This window comes from Ananas comosus, unplaced genomic scaffold, assembly GCF_001540865.1.
Source record: "Ananas comosus cultivar F153 unplaced genomic scaffold, ASM154086v1, whole genome shotgun sequence".
In the NCBI taxonomy this organism is placed as follows: Eukaryota; Viridiplantae; Streptophyta; class Magnoliopsida; order Poales; family Bromeliaceae; genus Ananas; species Ananas comosus.
In genome coordinates, this window is record NW_017893364.1 from 48,646 (window position 1) to 67,119 (window position 18,474).

At 40.6% G+C, this 18,474-nt stretch overlaps 1 protein-coding gene across 2 annotated transcripts; it reads left to right on the forward strand.

Annotated features, from left to right (window-relative positions):
- Positions 1–2,635: 2,635 nt before the first annotated feature.
- On the forward strand, positions 2,636–5,745 carry LOC109705779 (nuclear pore complex protein NUP43-like). 2 transcript variants are annotated; one of them, XM_020226563.1, is made up of 6 exons: positions 2,636–2,925; positions 3,652–3,799; positions 3,932–4,017; positions 4,541–4,775; positions 5,225–5,298; positions 5,428–5,745. In XM_020226563.1, exons 2-6 carry the CDS (start codon positions 3,718–3,720, stop codon positions 5,497–5,499), a joined length of 549 nt encoding a protein of 182 aa, XP_020082152.1. In that variant the 5' UTR covers positions 2,636–2,925; positions 3,652–3,717; the 3' UTR covers positions 5,500–5,745. The 2 variants fall into 2 exon arrangements, with proteins under 2 accessions (XP_020082152.1, XP_020082153.1); XM_020226564.1 differs by having other exon boundaries at positions 2,636–3,799; positions 3,948–4,017.
- The last annotated feature ends 12,729 nt before the right edge of the window (positions 5,746–18,474 follow it).

The window sequence follows — 18,474 nt, forward strand, 5'->3', positions numbered from 1 at the left end:
GGTTCCCTGGAACCCCTGTGGACCAGCTTTCTGTCCCTTCTGCGGTCCGAAGCGCTCGCCTTCCGGCCTGCTTCGGCGGGCCAGCCTAGCTCTGCCCCTGGTTCGCGTAAGCAATGTTTTTGCCTGGGTTCTGCGCTCATTGTCGCCTTTCTATATGTTTAGACACTGTGTTCTGCGTCGCCGGGGCTGTTCGATGCCCCGAGGTAGCACGTTCGGTGATCGTCAGTCAGGTCCTAGATCACAAGTTGCTCACCTGATCACTTCTAGGGTCATTTAGAGCTCCGCGATGAGTTAGGTACATGTGTTTTAATTTCAGTTGCGTGAAGCTTTAGCTGAATTTCGCCTCGCTCATTGCGCTCCCCACAGTGGCACGGAGATTGCCTCCGAAATTGTGAGCACGCGCCTCCGGCACGCGAGACTGTCCAGTAGGTGTCTCGGTATTGGTGAATGATCCTGGTTTGTGCAGACGGACCATAAAAGCGTGCTCGTGATAATATCTGCGAGTATTAAGTGAATTGCGATTTCGGGTATTTGAGAGCTATGTTTTGGAGTTGGGGCTGCTGTTGCAGCGATAGATGAATTGTGGGTGACCTCTTGGACTGATTTGTTCCAAGGCCCCGGACTTTGCAAAGCATCTCGGAATATGTTATTTCGATGTGTGTGCTGGTAAAATCGGCCGTACGGAACGGCCCCGGTTCGAATTATTCCGGCTCCTTCTCTTTCGTGATTTATTGTGTAGGTCGCTGAAGCCTTATTGGTTCTGCACGCCTCTGAGGGCGTTGTATGGTGTATAAGGACGGTGTGAAGCGACGGTGGTTCCTGTGGGTGGTGTCGATAATAGACACGTTCGGGAACCCGGATCGGGAATGAATTATTCCGTACGATAATCGGTTCGATGTGCAGGTAGGTGTTTGTCCCATATGGCACGATTTCTTATGTTTAGTTGGCAGCGGATGACTCGGTAGCACGAGTCTCGGTACTGTGCCTGGGGGACTGTTTGGGGCGTTCCCGACGGAGCCCGGTGCGATTCGGGCTGACTTCCGGGCGAGTTACGATAAGCTTGGTGTTTAGCGAAACGATCGATCGTGTTGTTTGTGAGGTTTGAGAGCTAGTGGGTTTGTTATTTGGCTGGGTTAGACACTGAACCCAGTGGACCCTCCTTAGGTCCTGTTGACGGTTTTTCTCGCAGTCAGATGGTGACAGGCGCGACAGTTGTACAGGTGGGTACTGAATGCTCATGTTTCAGCGGGCACGCTCGGTGATAGTTTCTTCTTATCCTGTTCTCGTTGCATTTTCGTATTATATATGTCTGTGAGGCTCTTCTGTGTGTTGTTTTCTATTATACTCTACTCATAGTTCTATGTTCGTATCATTTTAGGAGTAGAGTAGTTGTTTGCTATGGATGTGATAGTCGGGTGACCAGATTGTTCGGTCTCGTACTTCGGTTCGTGTGCCTGACCTAGTTGATCGCGTGTGTATTGGAATCGGGAACGGTTTCGGTTGGGCTTGCCATATGTATTGGTGCGTCTGTTCTTGACTTCTGTCGCTTCGATGACCTTGAGCGTCGGTGTACCCTGAGGGTTAGGATTGTCGGCTAGTGCTGACGCGTGTTCTGCCGACTATATCGAAAACACCATGCGACCTATCCGGTCGGTTCTGTGCGTTTCGTACTTTTTAGTTGCATCGAGCAGTATTCTACATATTATCTTTATACTCTGCCTGGTTGTTCTATGTGTAGTATCCTTTATAGGGTAGAGTATGATGGCATTCGTTAATATACTAGACTTGTCCCTGGTTGGTCGGCTTAATCCTGTTTGCATCGCGGTGGACCTGATTTTGGTCGTTCGTTACTTTCCGATATTGCACCTACTCTTTGTCGCGTTCACGTTGTTACTTGATGACCTACACGGTCGGTTAGCCCGAGCGGGGCGGTTGATTGTCTGGCTGATTGCGACGGTGGCTATTGATCATATCTGCATTGATCCCCACAGCTCGAGGCCATTTCACGTACACCAGCGGTTGATCCCCCGCAGTCGAGGGGTTCTTTTCCGGAAAATGGTCGTACATCCGGACCCGTGAGTTTCCCAGCGTGTGCTTCTCTTTTGCTGCTAGCGGTTACATGCAGGGTTCTCTTTTGTGGCAGGTAGTGCGCTTTTTGCCTGAGGTCCTTTAGACCGACACGGGCCGTGTTTAGATTGTGTACTTTTGGACTTCCTCGTCGTGTTGACATATGGCTATAGTAGCGGTTGTTGTGATATATGTACTTGCTAGTGTCTTTCTTACGGTTGTCATTGCTCTATGAGTTTTTGATAATCTTGTATGCTTGCCCAGTGCCGTACTTACAGTAGCTGGGTAGTTGTCTTTCATTATATATCTCAATCGTTCATGATCGTTGCTACTGTATTTTACTTACCATTACTGTCTGGTTTTATCTCTTCCTGATCCGGTGTTAGTACTTCTCGCCTCTTGGCTTGCTGGTCCCACTGGCAGGGGAGACATGTTTACATGTTCCTCATCTCCCCCCACTATTTTTCAGGTATTGCAGCTGTTGAGTTTTGGACGAGACGTGAGATGTTACTGCTATGCGGTGCGATAGAGCTTCTGACCCAGCGTTATCGGTTTAGTTCTTTTTTTTTTTTTTTTTTTTTTTTTTTGTAAACTTATAATTTGGCCGGTAGGACCATCTCCGGTTCCCTCTTCTCCATCCTCTGCCTTCTCCCTGCCCACTACCTCATTGGCTTCTACGTTGCCTAGCACCGCCTCCGCCGCTGCTGGTTTCAAAGAGGCAAAATCCTCTCACAACCTCATCTCTCCCTCTATGGCGCGTGGTGGTGGTGCAGGCGATGGCAGTGGAGACCTAGGCGGCGGCGGCGGCGCAGCGGCAGCGGCCCTCGCCCTCACGAAGATCAGCATCAAGTGGGACAGGTCCCTGATTTTTTTTTCCCCTTTTTTCATCTATTTTTTGCCAATTTATGAAATATTTGATTTTCTTTTTTGCCCATTTTACGAAATATGTTACTCTTTTGAATCCCTGTTCACTGCTGAAATTTTTTTGTGTTGTTATTACATATTTTTGTATTTATATCATTTTCCCTGTACCAATGAATTGGCTCTTTGCTGCTTAATGAAACACTGATGGTGGTTTGAATGCTAATTAGATCTGGGCTGAATTGATCCTGTTTTGCAGCTTGAAGATGATCTATTTCGGCTACTTTTTGATTGTCTCAAGAAATTATTCATTGCATATTCTTTGAATTTCTCAATTTTACTATTCAAGCTAGAAATGTCAAACAAGTTTTTGTGCATAATTGGTTTCCTTTTTTTGTCGACTATCGATCTATCTATTTAGGGTAAAAACTATCGAACAAGTTTACGTATATAATCAGTTTTGATTTTTTAGTTGGCTTTAGAGCCTTATGTTGATCTATGTTTAGATGTTAATTTATATTGGTACGTTTGATGAGCTACTTTTTTTCGATTATGGGGTCTTCTCCTAATCTTTATTTTCTTTTCTTTTATTTTATTATTCAAAGTTCTTGAATGAATGTTCTTAGTTTCCCTTTTCTAAAACTATGGTTTTTTTAGTGTTTATTCTTTTCCATATACCTTTTTCGAGTTTGCATTTGCTTGACCTTTTGGTTGCTACATCAGACTGGTGAAAAAAGAACCATATAGAATGTTTTAGCTGTTGGGTTTGTTGACTGCTCGACTCTCCATATGTGTCGTTTCATTTATGTGGCGATATCTGTAGCTTTTTCCACTCTCCAGGCTCCAGCGGGATGGGTATATTGTTTTCATGGTAAAAATCTATACTTTACTTTAGTGCTTCTTTGTTCTCACTTTCTTCACTTCATTTTTTTTCCTGCTGGGTTTCTACTATCTTCATTCTTTGCTACGTTCAAATTGCTCATTTGGTGATTGACCAAATGAGCATACTGGTGTTGCAGGGGAAGAGGAAATGTCACTGGCATGGTGCATTCAATTGGCATCCATCCATCACGAAAGCATATATGTATAGTAAGATCACCACAACTCACTCAAGGCAGATGTTCATTTAAAAATGTGTAATCTGTTGTTTTATATCGTTGGATCCATAAATATCCATAGTCTATGGTACCTTCATTAAAAGACTAGCAGAAGCTGCTCTCATGTAGTATGTATACTGATATGCACACATATATATGTGAACACATGTTATTGTTGGGGGAAATTCTTTCAAAGATCAGCAGATGTACCTGAGCTGTCTTTCTATTCATATGTCCTTAATAATTTAGCTTATGTGATTAAGAAGTATTCAAATCTTCTGGTGTAAAGAGTTGATAATATCTTCAGAAGCTAAATGTGCATTCGTAGCTTTAGACATTTCTTTATTTAAACACAAATAAGCTTCTTGATAGTTCCTTGCGTTAATGAGCATTTTGTAATCACTTTGCTTTGAAATTTTCCCAATTTAATACCATGTCTTTCAGTTCAGGATTTCCTAATGAGTGCTTGATATAATGGCATGCTCTTAATGTGCATCTTATTTAAAATTCTGAAGGTGGGGGGCTCTTTTGGAACTGTATTTGCTTGGGATCTTCGTTGGCAGCAGCAGCTGATCCTACTCTCTGGAGTTGGTCTTAATGGGACGGACCAGCGAGTCTCCGAGAGCGAGGTATGGGAGGTTCAGTATGACAGCTACACTCAATCTTCTGGAATTACCTCAGCTCCGTCGACGAAAATATTACCTATTATGGTGTGCTTAGAAGATGGGATCCTTGCAGTTCTTGAACAAGGTAAGTTTTCTATCAGGAGATGGCGAAATATGCTTTAATGTCCAAATTGGCACTAAATTGGACAAGACAAGTTCCTTCCATATTGTTTGTTTGATTATTCAAATAGCTTGAATTATTTATGACGTGATTCGACTTATTTCGTTATCCTTTTTTCCATTAAATTCCATAATTGGTTGGATCAAATCGATGCACTCTTGTGAATCACCAGTTTCAGTCATCAGGAATGCGTGGTCAAATAAAAATCAACATAAACAAAGAAAATTAAACGAAAATCCAAAGTCATTCGTGCAATATAAAGGAACTTTCATCGAACTCTGTTTTTAGCCATTTCCGGCCTAAATATTTCCAAGAGATTGCAAACTAATCACTTTGATGCTGTTATTTTAGTGGTCTTAAACAATTGGTAAGCTGGTCTTAATTTTATTTTATTTTTGGGTATGTTTTAACAGGTGAAGATCCTGTTGAGCTATTAGCTGAGCCATGTGCTATCAATGCCTTTGACATTGATCCTCAAAATCCTTCTGTAAGTTACGAGTCAAAAGATTGAACTGTTAATTCTTCATAATATCTTTGAAAGTAGGGGAGGAACCTTCGGTCACTCATTGTATGATGTATATATTTGTACGTGTTTAACACCCAAATTCTCTTACAGGATGTGGTTTGTGCTCTGGAATGGAAAAACATGGCAATTTTATTGCGGGGAAGAGACGCGATGGCTATTTAATAAACACAGCTTTGATTTGTTTTTCTTTTTCTTTTTTGAACTTCTGCATATATTTCGGCGAGGATGTTCTTCCGGCAGGCGCGATCGGGACATGTTCATCTCTGAAAGAGTATTGGGATCTTTGTTTGTTTTAGAAATTACTGATGAATGTAAGCTTTTAAACTTTATTCTTTCGTAGCTGATAACTCAAATTACACTGTATAATACAGGTATTTTAGAAGGATAAGAAATCTCCCATTATTATAATTTTGTGAAAATTTTTGATGGCATTACAGGCATTTTAGGAAGAACGTCTTAAATTGTTTGATATTTTTGAATCGAGAGGAACTTCAGTTAAGCAACACGAGCTTGAAAATGTCAAAGCTATCCCTACATAAATCTTTTTCTTTTTCGTTTAGATTGCTGTTTTATTTTGATTTCTGAACATTCTGCTTCTTTTATCAATTTGAATAGACAACTGAGCTAAAGATGAAGAACCAAATCCAACTCACTTAGCTCAAGTTTTGATTTTTTTTTTTTTCCCATTTGGTTGTGCTTAACTGGTTTGAAGCTCTCCCCTTATTTTGGGGAGGATAGTGCCCACATACAAATTTTTAGGATTAATTACACATTGGTTCTCAAGCTTTCCCCTATTTTCATTTTGGTCCCTAATATTTTTTTTGCCAATCAAATTTTCAAATCTCTTGATTTTATCGCGACAAAATGACACTGCTAAAAGAGGTTTTAAAATTAACAATATTAACATATCATCTCCTTATTTTGGAGGGTTGTGGGAGCCCACATATAATTTTTTATAGAACTTAATCGTACATTGGTCCCAACTTTTTTACTATTTTTGATTTTGGTCCTTAATTTTTTTTTCAATCAAAATTTTAAATCTCTTGATTTCATCGCAATAAAATTGTACTGTTAAAAAGATTTTAGAATTGAATTCAAATTTTAAATTTGAATTTTATTTTTATATTTATTATTAATATTTTATTATTACTATTGTTATTATTATCTTTATCTTTATAAATATGAATTATGAATCCTAAAGAAAGTCTCCCTTTATTTTAGAGAATTAATCGCAGATTGGTCCTAACCTTTTTACTATTTTTTATTTTGATCCTTAATTTTTTTTTACAATCAAAATTTTTAATTACAATAATTTACTGTAATAATACCTCCCCGCCGCATCGCGCGGGCCCTTAACTAGTATTACTATATAAAAGAATCAGAGAAAGAATTGACCTCCAATTCAGAGGTGTGGGAGAAGAGAAATATTTAAACTAATAACTGAGTTTGAATATTTTGAGCCACTGATTTTGGGTCAGGTCAAATATAGCTAGTTCACAAGTAATTTTTTAAAAAATTCAAATAATATCATATTTGGTAGTTGAATCTTTTATAGTGTAAAAAACATCTATTTTGATTTCGTATTCCTTTTGATTAGTTTTATTTTCTGTGCTTCTGATAATTACCTACTGATTTGGTCGCTAATTTAAATTTAGGAATCAAATACTATAATAGTTGTATGTGTAACGATAAAGGTTAATGATGGTACAATAAAGACATTGCCTCTAAGAATACCAAAGATAGTACTTTCACTCTACTTAATTTTTTTATTTTTTTTAATAAATTCTATCTCGATGATAATAGAGAAATATTATTTATTTTTCTTAATACTGTAATGAACTGTTGTTTTATTTTAAACTGATTTATTCATTTTACTTATTAGGTTTAAATATTTTTAGAAAGAAATATACTTTAATTTTATTCTTTAGTTTATGCTTTAATTTTTAATTATTCAATACGGAGATAAGTAATATTTAAAAATANTGTTTTATTTTAAACCGATTTATTCATTTTACTTATTAGGTTTAAATATTTTTAGAAAGAAATATACTTTAATTTTATTCTTTAGTTTATGCTTTAATTTTTAATTATTCAATACGGAGATAAGTAATATTTAAAAATATTAATGCATAATAAAAAAAAATAAAGTTAATAGATCTAATAATTTACTATTGTATTAGCTTCTCGCCGCATCGCGTGAGTCCCTTAGTTAAGGCCCGCGCGATGCCGCAGGGAGATATAATTACAGTAAATTATTGTAATTTAAAAATATGATTGTAAAAAAAAGATTAAGAACTAAAATAAAAAATTGTAAAAAGGTTGGGACGCAACCCTTAAAATAAAAGGAGATCTTCTTTAGGGTTCACAATTCACGTTTATAAAGATAAAGATATTAAAAATTTGATTGCAAAAAATAAGCTTAAGGACTAAAATAAAAAATAGTAAAGTTCAGAATTCATGTTTATAAAGATAAAGATACTAATAATTATAGTAATAATAAAATAATAATAATAAATATAAAGATAAAATTAAAATTTAAAATTTGAATTCAATTCTAAAACCTTTTTTAACAGTTCCATTTTATTGCGCTGAAATAAAGACATTTAAAAATTTGATTGAAAGAAAAAGATTGAGGACCAAAATAAAAAAATAGTAAAAAAGTTGGAACCAATGTGCGATTAATTTCTATAAAAAAATTATATGTGGATCTCAAAACCCTCCGAAATAAGGCGATGACATGTTAACGTTGTTAATTTTAAAACCTCTTTTAGCAATGTTATTTTATAGCAATAAAATCAAGAGATCTGAAAATTTGATTGAAAAAAAAATATTAGGGACCAAAACAAAAATAGGAGAAAGCTTGAGAACCAATGTATAAATAATACTAAATATTTTTATGTGGGCCCCACCATTCCCAAAATAAAGGGACGGTTTGAAACCAGTTTTCCCTGGCAATTCCAATTGCGACCACCCGACCTATCTCCGCCACACCGCATGCAAGTTTCATGCGACTCCGACATAGCCTCATTCTACATCTACAACCTGCCCGACCGCTTCGACCGCGACCTCAACTGCCACTGTCGTAGCCTCAGCCCCAACAGGAACATGTGCCCCCATGTCCCAAACCGCGGCCTTGACCAGCCTATCCCACACCGCCTCATAAGTGCGCATGTGTACAGACCCGACGAATAGACAGAATATTTTTTATTTGCTTAGAACGTAAACAATACAAATATATTGAATTTCATCTGGAAAAAACAACACGACACGGTTTGTATAAAAGCATATTATAAGAGCGAGAATGTAAATCTAACTATTACAGCAAGTTGGGCTCCAAAAATTGCCACACCCCGGGCCCGGTCATCGACGTAGTAATGTGCACTAATTTCTGTTAGTTTTAATTATTTAAAACAATGATTTAAAACTTGATTTTGGCCCATAGGCTTCCTGGGCAGCCCAACTCTCTATGATCCTTGCCTGGGAGCCCGTGCCTTAGTTTCCACATGAGGAGTTTAGTCTCACATTGAAAAGCAAAGGCATGTTGCTATACTTTATATATTCTCTCACTCTCAACTTAATTACTTCGGAGAACATGAGAGTGAAGCTTTCGACTAAACACATGCACGAGCACGAGTGGGCGGGCGGCGGCGCGCGTGAACTCGGTTCATGCACATCTTTTCTTGTTATTTTATCTTTTCTTTTTATTTTATCTTTTATTTAAACCCAATGATGGCATTACCTTGGGAAGGTCCCAATGAGATCAAATCTGGATTATCTCCGGATTCGGTCCAATCAAGATCTTGACCAGATCTCTCCTAATTTAGTCCAACCTCGGGAAGGGTCAATATCTTGACCAAGATTCCTTTTGGACTCTTCCTATTGGACTACTCAATTAACCTCTCTATATATAGAGGTGAGGGTGAAGGTGCACATACAGGTGAGAAATCTTAACCCTAGCTTGCATAAAAATCCTCTTCTTCACCTTCTCTTACACTGATCTTTACATCCTTTTATTTCATCACTGAACTTTACATTGCCATTTTTTGCTGGATCTCTGAAAGCTCATACGGTTCGTGTTGCGCTACCCTGAAGACGTGCCGACGGGGTGGACAGTAGTCGTTGTATCGCCAGGAGTGATTGCCGGAGCCTCGTACGTGGAGGGGCAATCTTGCTTCTAGGACAGTACTTTCACACGCCTCGACTCACAGGCTTCATTTGATCTCTTAATCTCTATAGCATTAACTATTTAATTTTTGCTTAAGGTTTTTAAAACTGAAGTTAAATTATTTTCATTCAAAATTATTTAAAAAGATATTTTACTAAAGATTTTAGAAAGAGAATAATTTTTCCAACATTTTCTGCTTGCAGCCGACAAAGTGACAAGTTCCCGCAGCGGTCGTTGTCCGATTCAGTGCTGGACTTGTGTGTGCCGGTGTTCTTCTCCAAGCACACGGCATACACATGGTACGTCCCCAGGCCGGCAAAGGAGTGGTCGGTGTTACTGGGGTCGGTGTTTCGACATCATTTGCCTAATGATCAAAGGGTTTCAAAATTTGTAATTTTAATGATCGATATGAGTCATTTTTTCGTTTAAAGGCGTAAACTTATCCAAATCAATTGAATTTTTGTTAGAAAATTTTTTAAACTATTTAAAACAAGATCTATACTCTTGATCTTGATTACAAGGCTCCTATCATCATTTTTTAAGGAATATTCATTTTCAGCCGTTTATTTTGTGTCCACTCGATAGATAAGAGAACAATATCGAAAATATATGAAATTTGATTTCTAAACACTTCAAATAGTATAGATCATGTTCAACGGTGCCGATCGTCAATTTGGAGGCTCTATTATTGAAAACAAATGGGTGGCAACGGAGCCCGTTTGCTATCGATAGTATTCTAGCTCAACTATATATATATGTATATATATATATATATATATGTATGTATATATATACATACATATATATATACATACATATATATATACATACATACATATATACATACATACATATATATACATACATATATATATATATATATGTATGTATATATATATATACATATATATATACATACATATATATATACATACATATATATATATATATATACATACATTATATATATACTACATACATAACATAATATATACGTTATATCATACATATAATATATATATCATAATATACATTATACATATATATATATATATAATACATACATAATATATATATATATACTATAAATATCATACATATATATTATAATATACATACATACATATATATATATATATTATATCTATATTTCATACATAGCATATATTTTATCATAATAATGTATATATAATATACATATCCTCATATATATATACTACATAATCATACATACTATATCATAATATATAATATATACATATATATACTATATACATATATATTATATATAATAATGTATGTATGTCAGTATGTATGTATACATACATACATATTAATATATATATTATGTATGTATGTATGTATACTCATAGCATACTACATATATTATATGTCCTACATAATATATACATGACATGTATGATGTTGATATAACATTTACTACTATACATATAATAATATACATAATATCTATATATATATATCATATATATACTATATATATACATAATATATATATATAGTATAATATATGTATACATATTCTACATACTATCGTATGTACTGTATGTATACTAATACATTACATACATAGCATATATACTATATATATATAATATTATATAATAATATATAGTATACATTATATATTATTATATATATACATATATATATATATATATAACATATATATATATATATTATATATGTATGTACTGTATGTATGTATTGTATACCATACAATACATATACCATACTATTATATACTGTATGTGTATGTATTATGTATGTATATATATATGTATGTTATATATATATGTATGTATATAATATTGTACACGCCAACGACACTTATTTAAAGTATAGCAAAAAGCGTCTGAATCACATTATTATATATTTTTTTAAATATATACATGACCCCAGGTATGACACAGACGCCCAACAATAAAGGAGAATCCAACTGATCACACGGACAGAGTTCCCGCTATTGCCGGCTCACACAATAACAGATTAAAACATGATACAAGCACAACCAGAATGAAAGACAAACATAACCGACAGTTATATATATCATACACAATAATCACCACAGTTCCATATTTTACATTCAACAATTTAAACATAAATCACAAATCATCAGTTAAAAATGGTTTCTAAACCACGAGAACAAGTTTTAAAACATAAGAAAAAATCACAGAAAATCCTGTGAAAAACTGTTCCCTAACAGGAAATTTTATCTTTTAAAAACGCTACCACGAGGGGTAGAAAACTATTTTCTTAATTCAAAAAAAACACAAATCCGCTTATTACATTCCAAACCAACATGAAAACTGCAGATATTCAGATAATACCAAAACCTGAACCATGTAAAACAAGACTAAGCATAAATAAATCAACAGGAAATAATTAAGAATAATTAACTAAATTCGAAATAACCATGGTGCAAAGCTCTATCGAACACACTAAAACACACGTACCTCAACACACGTCTCGTACCACAATTCACCGAAATACGCCCCGGGACCAGCCGGAAGCCCGCCCGGCGCGGATGCCCGAACTCCGCCATACGTTCATAAAACGTATAAGGCGTCCTATGAAACAACAATAATAAGAGCATAATAAAAGACACATTCTGGGAGTATCAGCAGCATAATGAAAAGTCTAAATGCCTACAGCAGGGTAAGGATAAACTGAAATCACTAAATAGAATATAAAAATAGTACAATAGGAAGTCCCAATACAAGTGCCTAAAAGCGAGTACAAGTGGTCTCTCTATACATGGTGCAACTTCCTCTCCCTCTCTCCAAAATATAAAAATGTGAGAAAAACTAACCACTAGCGCAAAAAAAAAAAAAAAATGAACTCTCCGAAGGCTAGCTACGCGATCACCCTTGCCAGCGATCCCGTGCTCCGCCGGGCTGGCGAAGGCTCTGAAAAGAAAAATAGAAACATGGGCGTGAGGGAAACTTTATTATAGAATAGGTTTCCCAGTGGGCCATTACTGACTTCCAGTGACATAGCCAACACAAGGCCCACAAGCCTACGAAAAGATGTCAGTGACTATAAAATGAAAAGGAGAGAGCGTATAAGTAAAAATGTTAACCTACTACGACATGATATCTCTCTTTAGCCATAAATAACATGAGTAATGAACAATATGCTACTGAAGTATAATGTCTCCAACTATCATTGATATTCACAAATGTGAATAGCCAAGTTCCGTTGGTTAGTACTTCTAATCAATGTCACAAGTAGTAATGACTAATCTCATCTGTCACATGTCATAATGGATACACCAAAGTCAACATCTGAAAGAGACCACACCCGAAGGTGTCTATGGACCCTGAGTGTAGTGTTCTTGAGCTTTGGATAGGATTGGCTTCAGTATTTAGATGGTCGACATCTCTGGAGAGTGTCGGACTGACGTCGGAGTCAATTCTGCACGAATTGGAGCAGAATTGGAACGGCGCACTCAACTTAAGCCAAAACTGGATTTATGCCAGATTCGGCGCCCAGACATTGTTAGGGTCGCCCCAGAAACGAGTGTCTGTTTTTAATTGACAACTGGAAGCCAATTCGGATCCATGTTTCGGGCGCCCAGAAGTGGGTCCGGAATATTTCCACCTCGATGAAATATCGCCTTTGCTTCGACGCGTGCAGGTGCGGTAGGTAGTTCCGCCGGTGCCTGTTTACGGGCGCAGCACACCGCGCGGGACGGAGTCGAAGGGCCCATTTTTGTGCAGGCCGGATGTTCTGGTCGCCCAGAACATGGTTCCGGTCGCCCAGAAATCAGCCGTTTTGCGGGCCTGGACACTGGAATTTGCGGCTATTTTTCCTGGGGCTTATCTGATCCCTAATCCAGCAGCCTATAAAGTTAGCTGAGAAGCGCCCCCTTCTTGAGCCTTTTTACCTGTTCTTCACAGAGGACTTAGATTTCTACCCCATATCCTCAAATCTTCAATTTGCGATCAAGCATCCACCTCTCCAAGAATTGCAGGTTGCTGATTTTGCGTTCTTCAGCGACGACCCCAAGTGTTTTGGCTCCGTGTGCGCGACTAGGAGGCTCGGATTTCAACGAAACTTGAGTTTGCTGATTCTTGACTTCCCAGAGGAATATCCACGAAGCCCTAATTTGGCAGAATTTGGTGAAGCGTAGCCTCAGTCGAACTAGGTTTTCCTCTGCTGGCTGTTGCTTTGGAAGAAATTTGCCATTTTTTGATTGTTTGAGTTCTTTTTGGGGTGAACTTTGATAGCAGGGGACTTTTTTGGAGTTTGAGTCCACGTTCACCATCACCGGCATCGGAATTGGGACCTTCTTCACCTGATCTTGAGTTCTTAGGTGAGTTTTGACATTGAGATTGGGAAATATTTAAGCTTTAAGTGCTGTTTGGCTGAATTCCATCATCGACCATCGTAGTGTTTTCGCTGTCGTTCTCGACGTAGGAGCATCGGATGTGCGCGTAGCTGGCTCGTGGACTCAGGACTGCCGAAGGATCCATGAACCACTTACTCACCTGGATTTGGTGAAGGTTAGCTTGGTCGAAATCCATCTCCTTCCTGTCGTGCTGTGATTTTTGGACTGAATTGGAAATTTTGGTGTTTTAGTTTGGAGAATAGCCTTGATTGTGAGACGTCGGACATTTATCCCGTCGATTCCAGCAGGCTTGATGCAAGCGCTGAGGGAGTCCACGTTACGCAGGAATTTGCATAGAGGAGCGTGTATCAATCGGTTCGCTCCTAAGTGCATGTTAGGTCACGTGTATAGTTTCGAGTGTTGGTAAACTCATTGCTTTAATTCATCGGATAGCATTTTGAATGTAATATGAATTGTAGAACATGTATGCTGAAAATGAATATTTAATTATAACATGTTGGATTGAAATTTGACTTAGGAGAATAAACCTGACGTTCTTGCCCCGTCATATGCTTAACTACCAATTTAGCTCTAAGGAGCCGGTGTTCGATTGTATCGTTGCCGAAGTCAGTGCAATAGGATACTTGAGTAGTTTTTAGAATGTATTTACACTCGATGCTGGTCGCCGAGTGGATTTTGCAGGGTCGTTCAGGTCGTTTGGCTGTGGGTGCCGTCAGAAGTTGACGGTGGACCCGTATCCTTCTTTGGCGTCAGATTGTGCCGAGGACCAGCGTTACTGTTGGTTGTTAGACCAGCGTTTAAGTCGATTACTGCTTTGACTTTCGCTAGTTAGAGCCTAGATTGAGCTCGACAGAGTATACGCTGCATATACGGTTGGGTAGCGCCCACGGAGAGTGCCACTCGGAGTCAGGCTGTTGGTCTTTTGGTTGGTGTCAGCTCATGCCAATTTGGAACTTTGCTCTCCACGGACCAGTTAGTTGTGGATAGAGCCGATAGTCGCAACGGGCAGGGACGGTGTGTGTTCACTCCCAAGGGACGGGTATGTCTAAGGTCCGATTGGATTGGGTAGGATTTGACATTTTACAGTATGGTTAGTGTAGAGCATGATATGCATATGATTTTGTAGCGGTTGAGTTTGTTATCCTGCTTTCCTACTATTCTTTGCTCCCTCCTGTAGACTTAGGTGGGTGGACCGATGTTGTTTTCGGCGTCACCACTGAGGACTACTTGTTTTTTTATAGTAAGTTCTCACGCCAGTTAGTTACCCTGTTTGCCAGAGCACAGGTTCGGCTACTGCGCCTCGTCTGCGGCCAGGATCGAAGGCATAGGGTCGCGAGTTTAAGCCCTACCGCGACGTGCTGAGCTAGAGGTGCCCTCTGCAGAGTCAGATGTTTTTGTTTCGGTTATGTACATAGTTGGACTAAACTCGCCAGTGTTCCGAGTAGCTTGTTTGTTGGATTTGGGAATATGTATATGAAACGTCAGCTGGTTTTAGTTTCTCTTTTCTCTAGAGCTCCCTACTACTGTTCGTAGTAGTGTTTGATTTTAACGGTACAGCTAATCGCTTGTATTCAGGGCAAATTCACTTTGTATACGCGCGGAATTTGTCGGCGTGCCGGGAAAAGTGTAATCCGGAGGCGTGAAAATTAAGTTGTGTCAATCGAGCTTTGCATGTAGTCGGGGGCCTAAGAAACTAAGTTTGCAAACCTTAGGAACAAGACGCGAGAGGCGTGAATTGAATTGCGAAAGTCAAATGATTTTATTTGTTCTAACTCCTCCCTACGGTGGGGTGAGTGATTGAAGGAGTATACCTTGTTTGGCCTAAGAAATTATGTTGGCTTTCAGACGACATAATTTTGGAGGAAAGACAGGGAACCGCCTTCTAAGACTTCGTTTGATTGGGTCGAGAGTGTTTGTTGTATCTGACCCCGAATTGTTCCTTTCACTATGTATCGTCGCGGTCGCCGTCGTTGCCGGCGAGCGATGCCCAGTTGGCGCGGGATCATGCTGAACCTTGCTGAGAGATTCTGAGCACGTGGAGCAGAGTGACTCGGCAGGAGCAGGGTGACAAGAACTGGGGGCGATGGACCCTGTTGGGTACCGAGTGCGCAACCAGGACTCAGAGCACCCCCTGTGCTGAGTGCACAGTTAGCTGCCTGACCTGAGGTGACGAGACAGCAGGGGGAGCTATTGCAGAGGTTGTGAACGAGGATAAGCTCCAGCCACTGAGTTCTGCTACCCGAGGGCACCAGAGCGCCCAGTTCACCCCGACTACTCAGTGACCAGCACGCAGCTGCAGCAGCTTCCTCCATCAGCAGCATTCCCAGTAGAGCCAGTTGGTGTCTGCTAGGGGGCCAGTACCGTTGACTGAGGCCGAGCAGGGCGTGGACGGAGAGGTTAGGCTCGTTTTCGCCGATTTGATCCACCGATCTTCGATGGCAAGAGCACTGAGGCCTGGATTTTGTAGAGGGTGGGTCAGTGGATGGAGAAGTTATTTGAGGATCTGTTCGTTCAGAGGGGAGCCAAGGTACCCCTGGGAGTACACTGTCTAGCAGGTGATGCTCATGACTGGTGGCGGAGGACGAGGCGAGACCAGGGGCTAGTGGTGGCGCAGCTGAGTTGGGAATGCAGTTCTGTGGACCTGCTGTTTGCGGATATTCCTTTCCCAACAGCTGTGAAGCAGACCGAGGAGATGAGGAGGCCTCAGCCAGGGAATCGCCCAGTGCAGAGTACGTTCGGGAGTTTACTCGACCCCTGAACTGGTGTACCATGTTGTGGCCAGAGACGAGGCGCACCGAGTATCTACATGTTCGAGCAGCGGGCTGAGACCGGACATCTTTCAGGTTAGTGCGGGCGCAGGGTCGAGGACCCGGATTGCGTCCATGAGCCAGCCCTATGGGTGGAGAGAGGTGAGGTGTCGCTACAGGCATAGGACTTCAGGCGTGGGGCAGGGTTCAGGACATGGACGCCCTTTTCCAGATGACGGAGGGCAGTCGACGGCACGTCCGCGAGATCCTCCACGACACGTTCTCAGGGTCCGTGGGCTCTTCGGGGCGTCAGCGTTCTCAGGGGATCCGTCAGCAGGGGCAGACTCAAGAGGACGCCACAGTGTGTGATTTGTGGGGAGCTCACACTGGCCTCGACAGGTGCGGCAGAGGGAGGGTAGATTGCTATGGATGTGGTCAGCCGGGACATGAGCAGCTTGTCCCGAGCAGCATCTCCAGCACCGTCATCAGCTTCGGAACCACCAGCACCACAGCAGTCTTCTTAGAAGCAAGCACAGAGCTACCGCCAGGAGACAGTCGTCTGTGTCGCGGTCGGGTAGTGCGGCGACAGCCGCTTCCGAGTGGCAGGGTCTATTGCAGCTCAGGTGGAGGACTCTTCAGCCCGACCGAGTGGTGGCAGGTATCACTTTGATTTCTGGCATTAGAGTTCCACTCTTTTTGATACGTCATCGCATTCCTTTTGTTAGCAAGGCATGTTTGCATTGTTGCATGGTCTAGAGTTAGGAACGTTTCTCAGGCACGAAGGGCAGCATCCCCCGCCATGTCTTGCAGGTTACAGAGTGTTGTTGGTCCTGCCGGTGCAGTTAGACTCGTGGGTCCATGCCCGCAGACCTGTCTGGTGTGTAGGGCGAGCTGCAGACTTCGAACGTAGTGCTTGGTTATGGATTTATTGGCCTGGCGCGGTAGCTATGCTACCGGATCCGAGCAGTGGAGCGAGGAACGGTGACGTTCGCGAGCCAGGCCAGGAGGAGTTTTATTGCAGAGTGCTGCAGGAGTACGCTTTTCCGCCCCTGGATATCTTCCGGCGAGGGCTCCGACAGAATGCTGAGCGTGGGTGTATCGCTTTCCTAGCCGACAGTTGTTGGAGGTAACCTACGGCGCGCCGAGACCTCGAGGACATCCCAGTAGTCCGCGAGTTTTCGGATGTGTTTCGCCCTGAAGTTGACGACCAATTGCCGCCGGAGCGAAGGAGATTTGAGTTTGTGATTGATGTAAGTTCCTGGAACTGCACCAATCTTCAAAGGTACCTTCAGGAATGCACCAACAGAGCTGGAGAGCTAAGGCGGGCAACTTTCAGGATCTGATGATGAGGGTTGTGAGAACCCAGTGGTGATCGCCTTAGGGAGCGCCGGTGTTTATCTTGTAAAGAAGAAGGAATGGTTCGCTCAGGTAATGGTGATTACCGGGAGCTGAAATAGAAGTGACCAATCAGAATCAAGTATCCTCTGCCGCGCATTGATATCTATTCCGATCAGCTGGGCAAGGATCTTGTGTCCTTTCCGAAGATTGATCTCCAGTCAGGTTACCACCAGCTGAGGGTGAGGGCGAGATGTTCCAAGAAGCTTTTTCGGCACTCCGGTACGGCATTATGAGTTCAACGGTGATGCCTTTTGGATTGAGAATGCCCCTGCCGCATTCATGGATTTGATGAATAGAGTGTTCAAGCCGTGTTGGATAGTTTGTGGTAGTCTTATCGATGAATCTGATATAATCCCGGAGTTGATGCTGAGCAGGAGGAGCACTTAGGATTGTGCTACAGCTTCTGCGCGAGAAGATATTGTATGCCAAAGTTACAGTTAAAGAAGTTTGCG

Excerpts from the sequence above, each read along its gene's own strand:
- LOC109705779 (XM_020226563.1), top strand. The coding sequence starts at position 3,718 with ATGTGTCGTTTCATTTATGTGGCGATATCTGTAGCTTTTTCCACTCTC. Across the intron at positions 4,776-5,224 it reads CCTTGCAGTTCTTGAACAAG|GTGAAGATCCTGTTGAGCTA; the intron begins GTAAGTTTTCTA and ends ATGTTTTAACAG. Across the intron at positions 5,299-5,427 it reads TTGATCCTCAAAATCCTTCT|GATGTGGTTTGTGCTCTGGA; the intron begins GTAAGTTACGAG and ends ATTCTCTTACAG.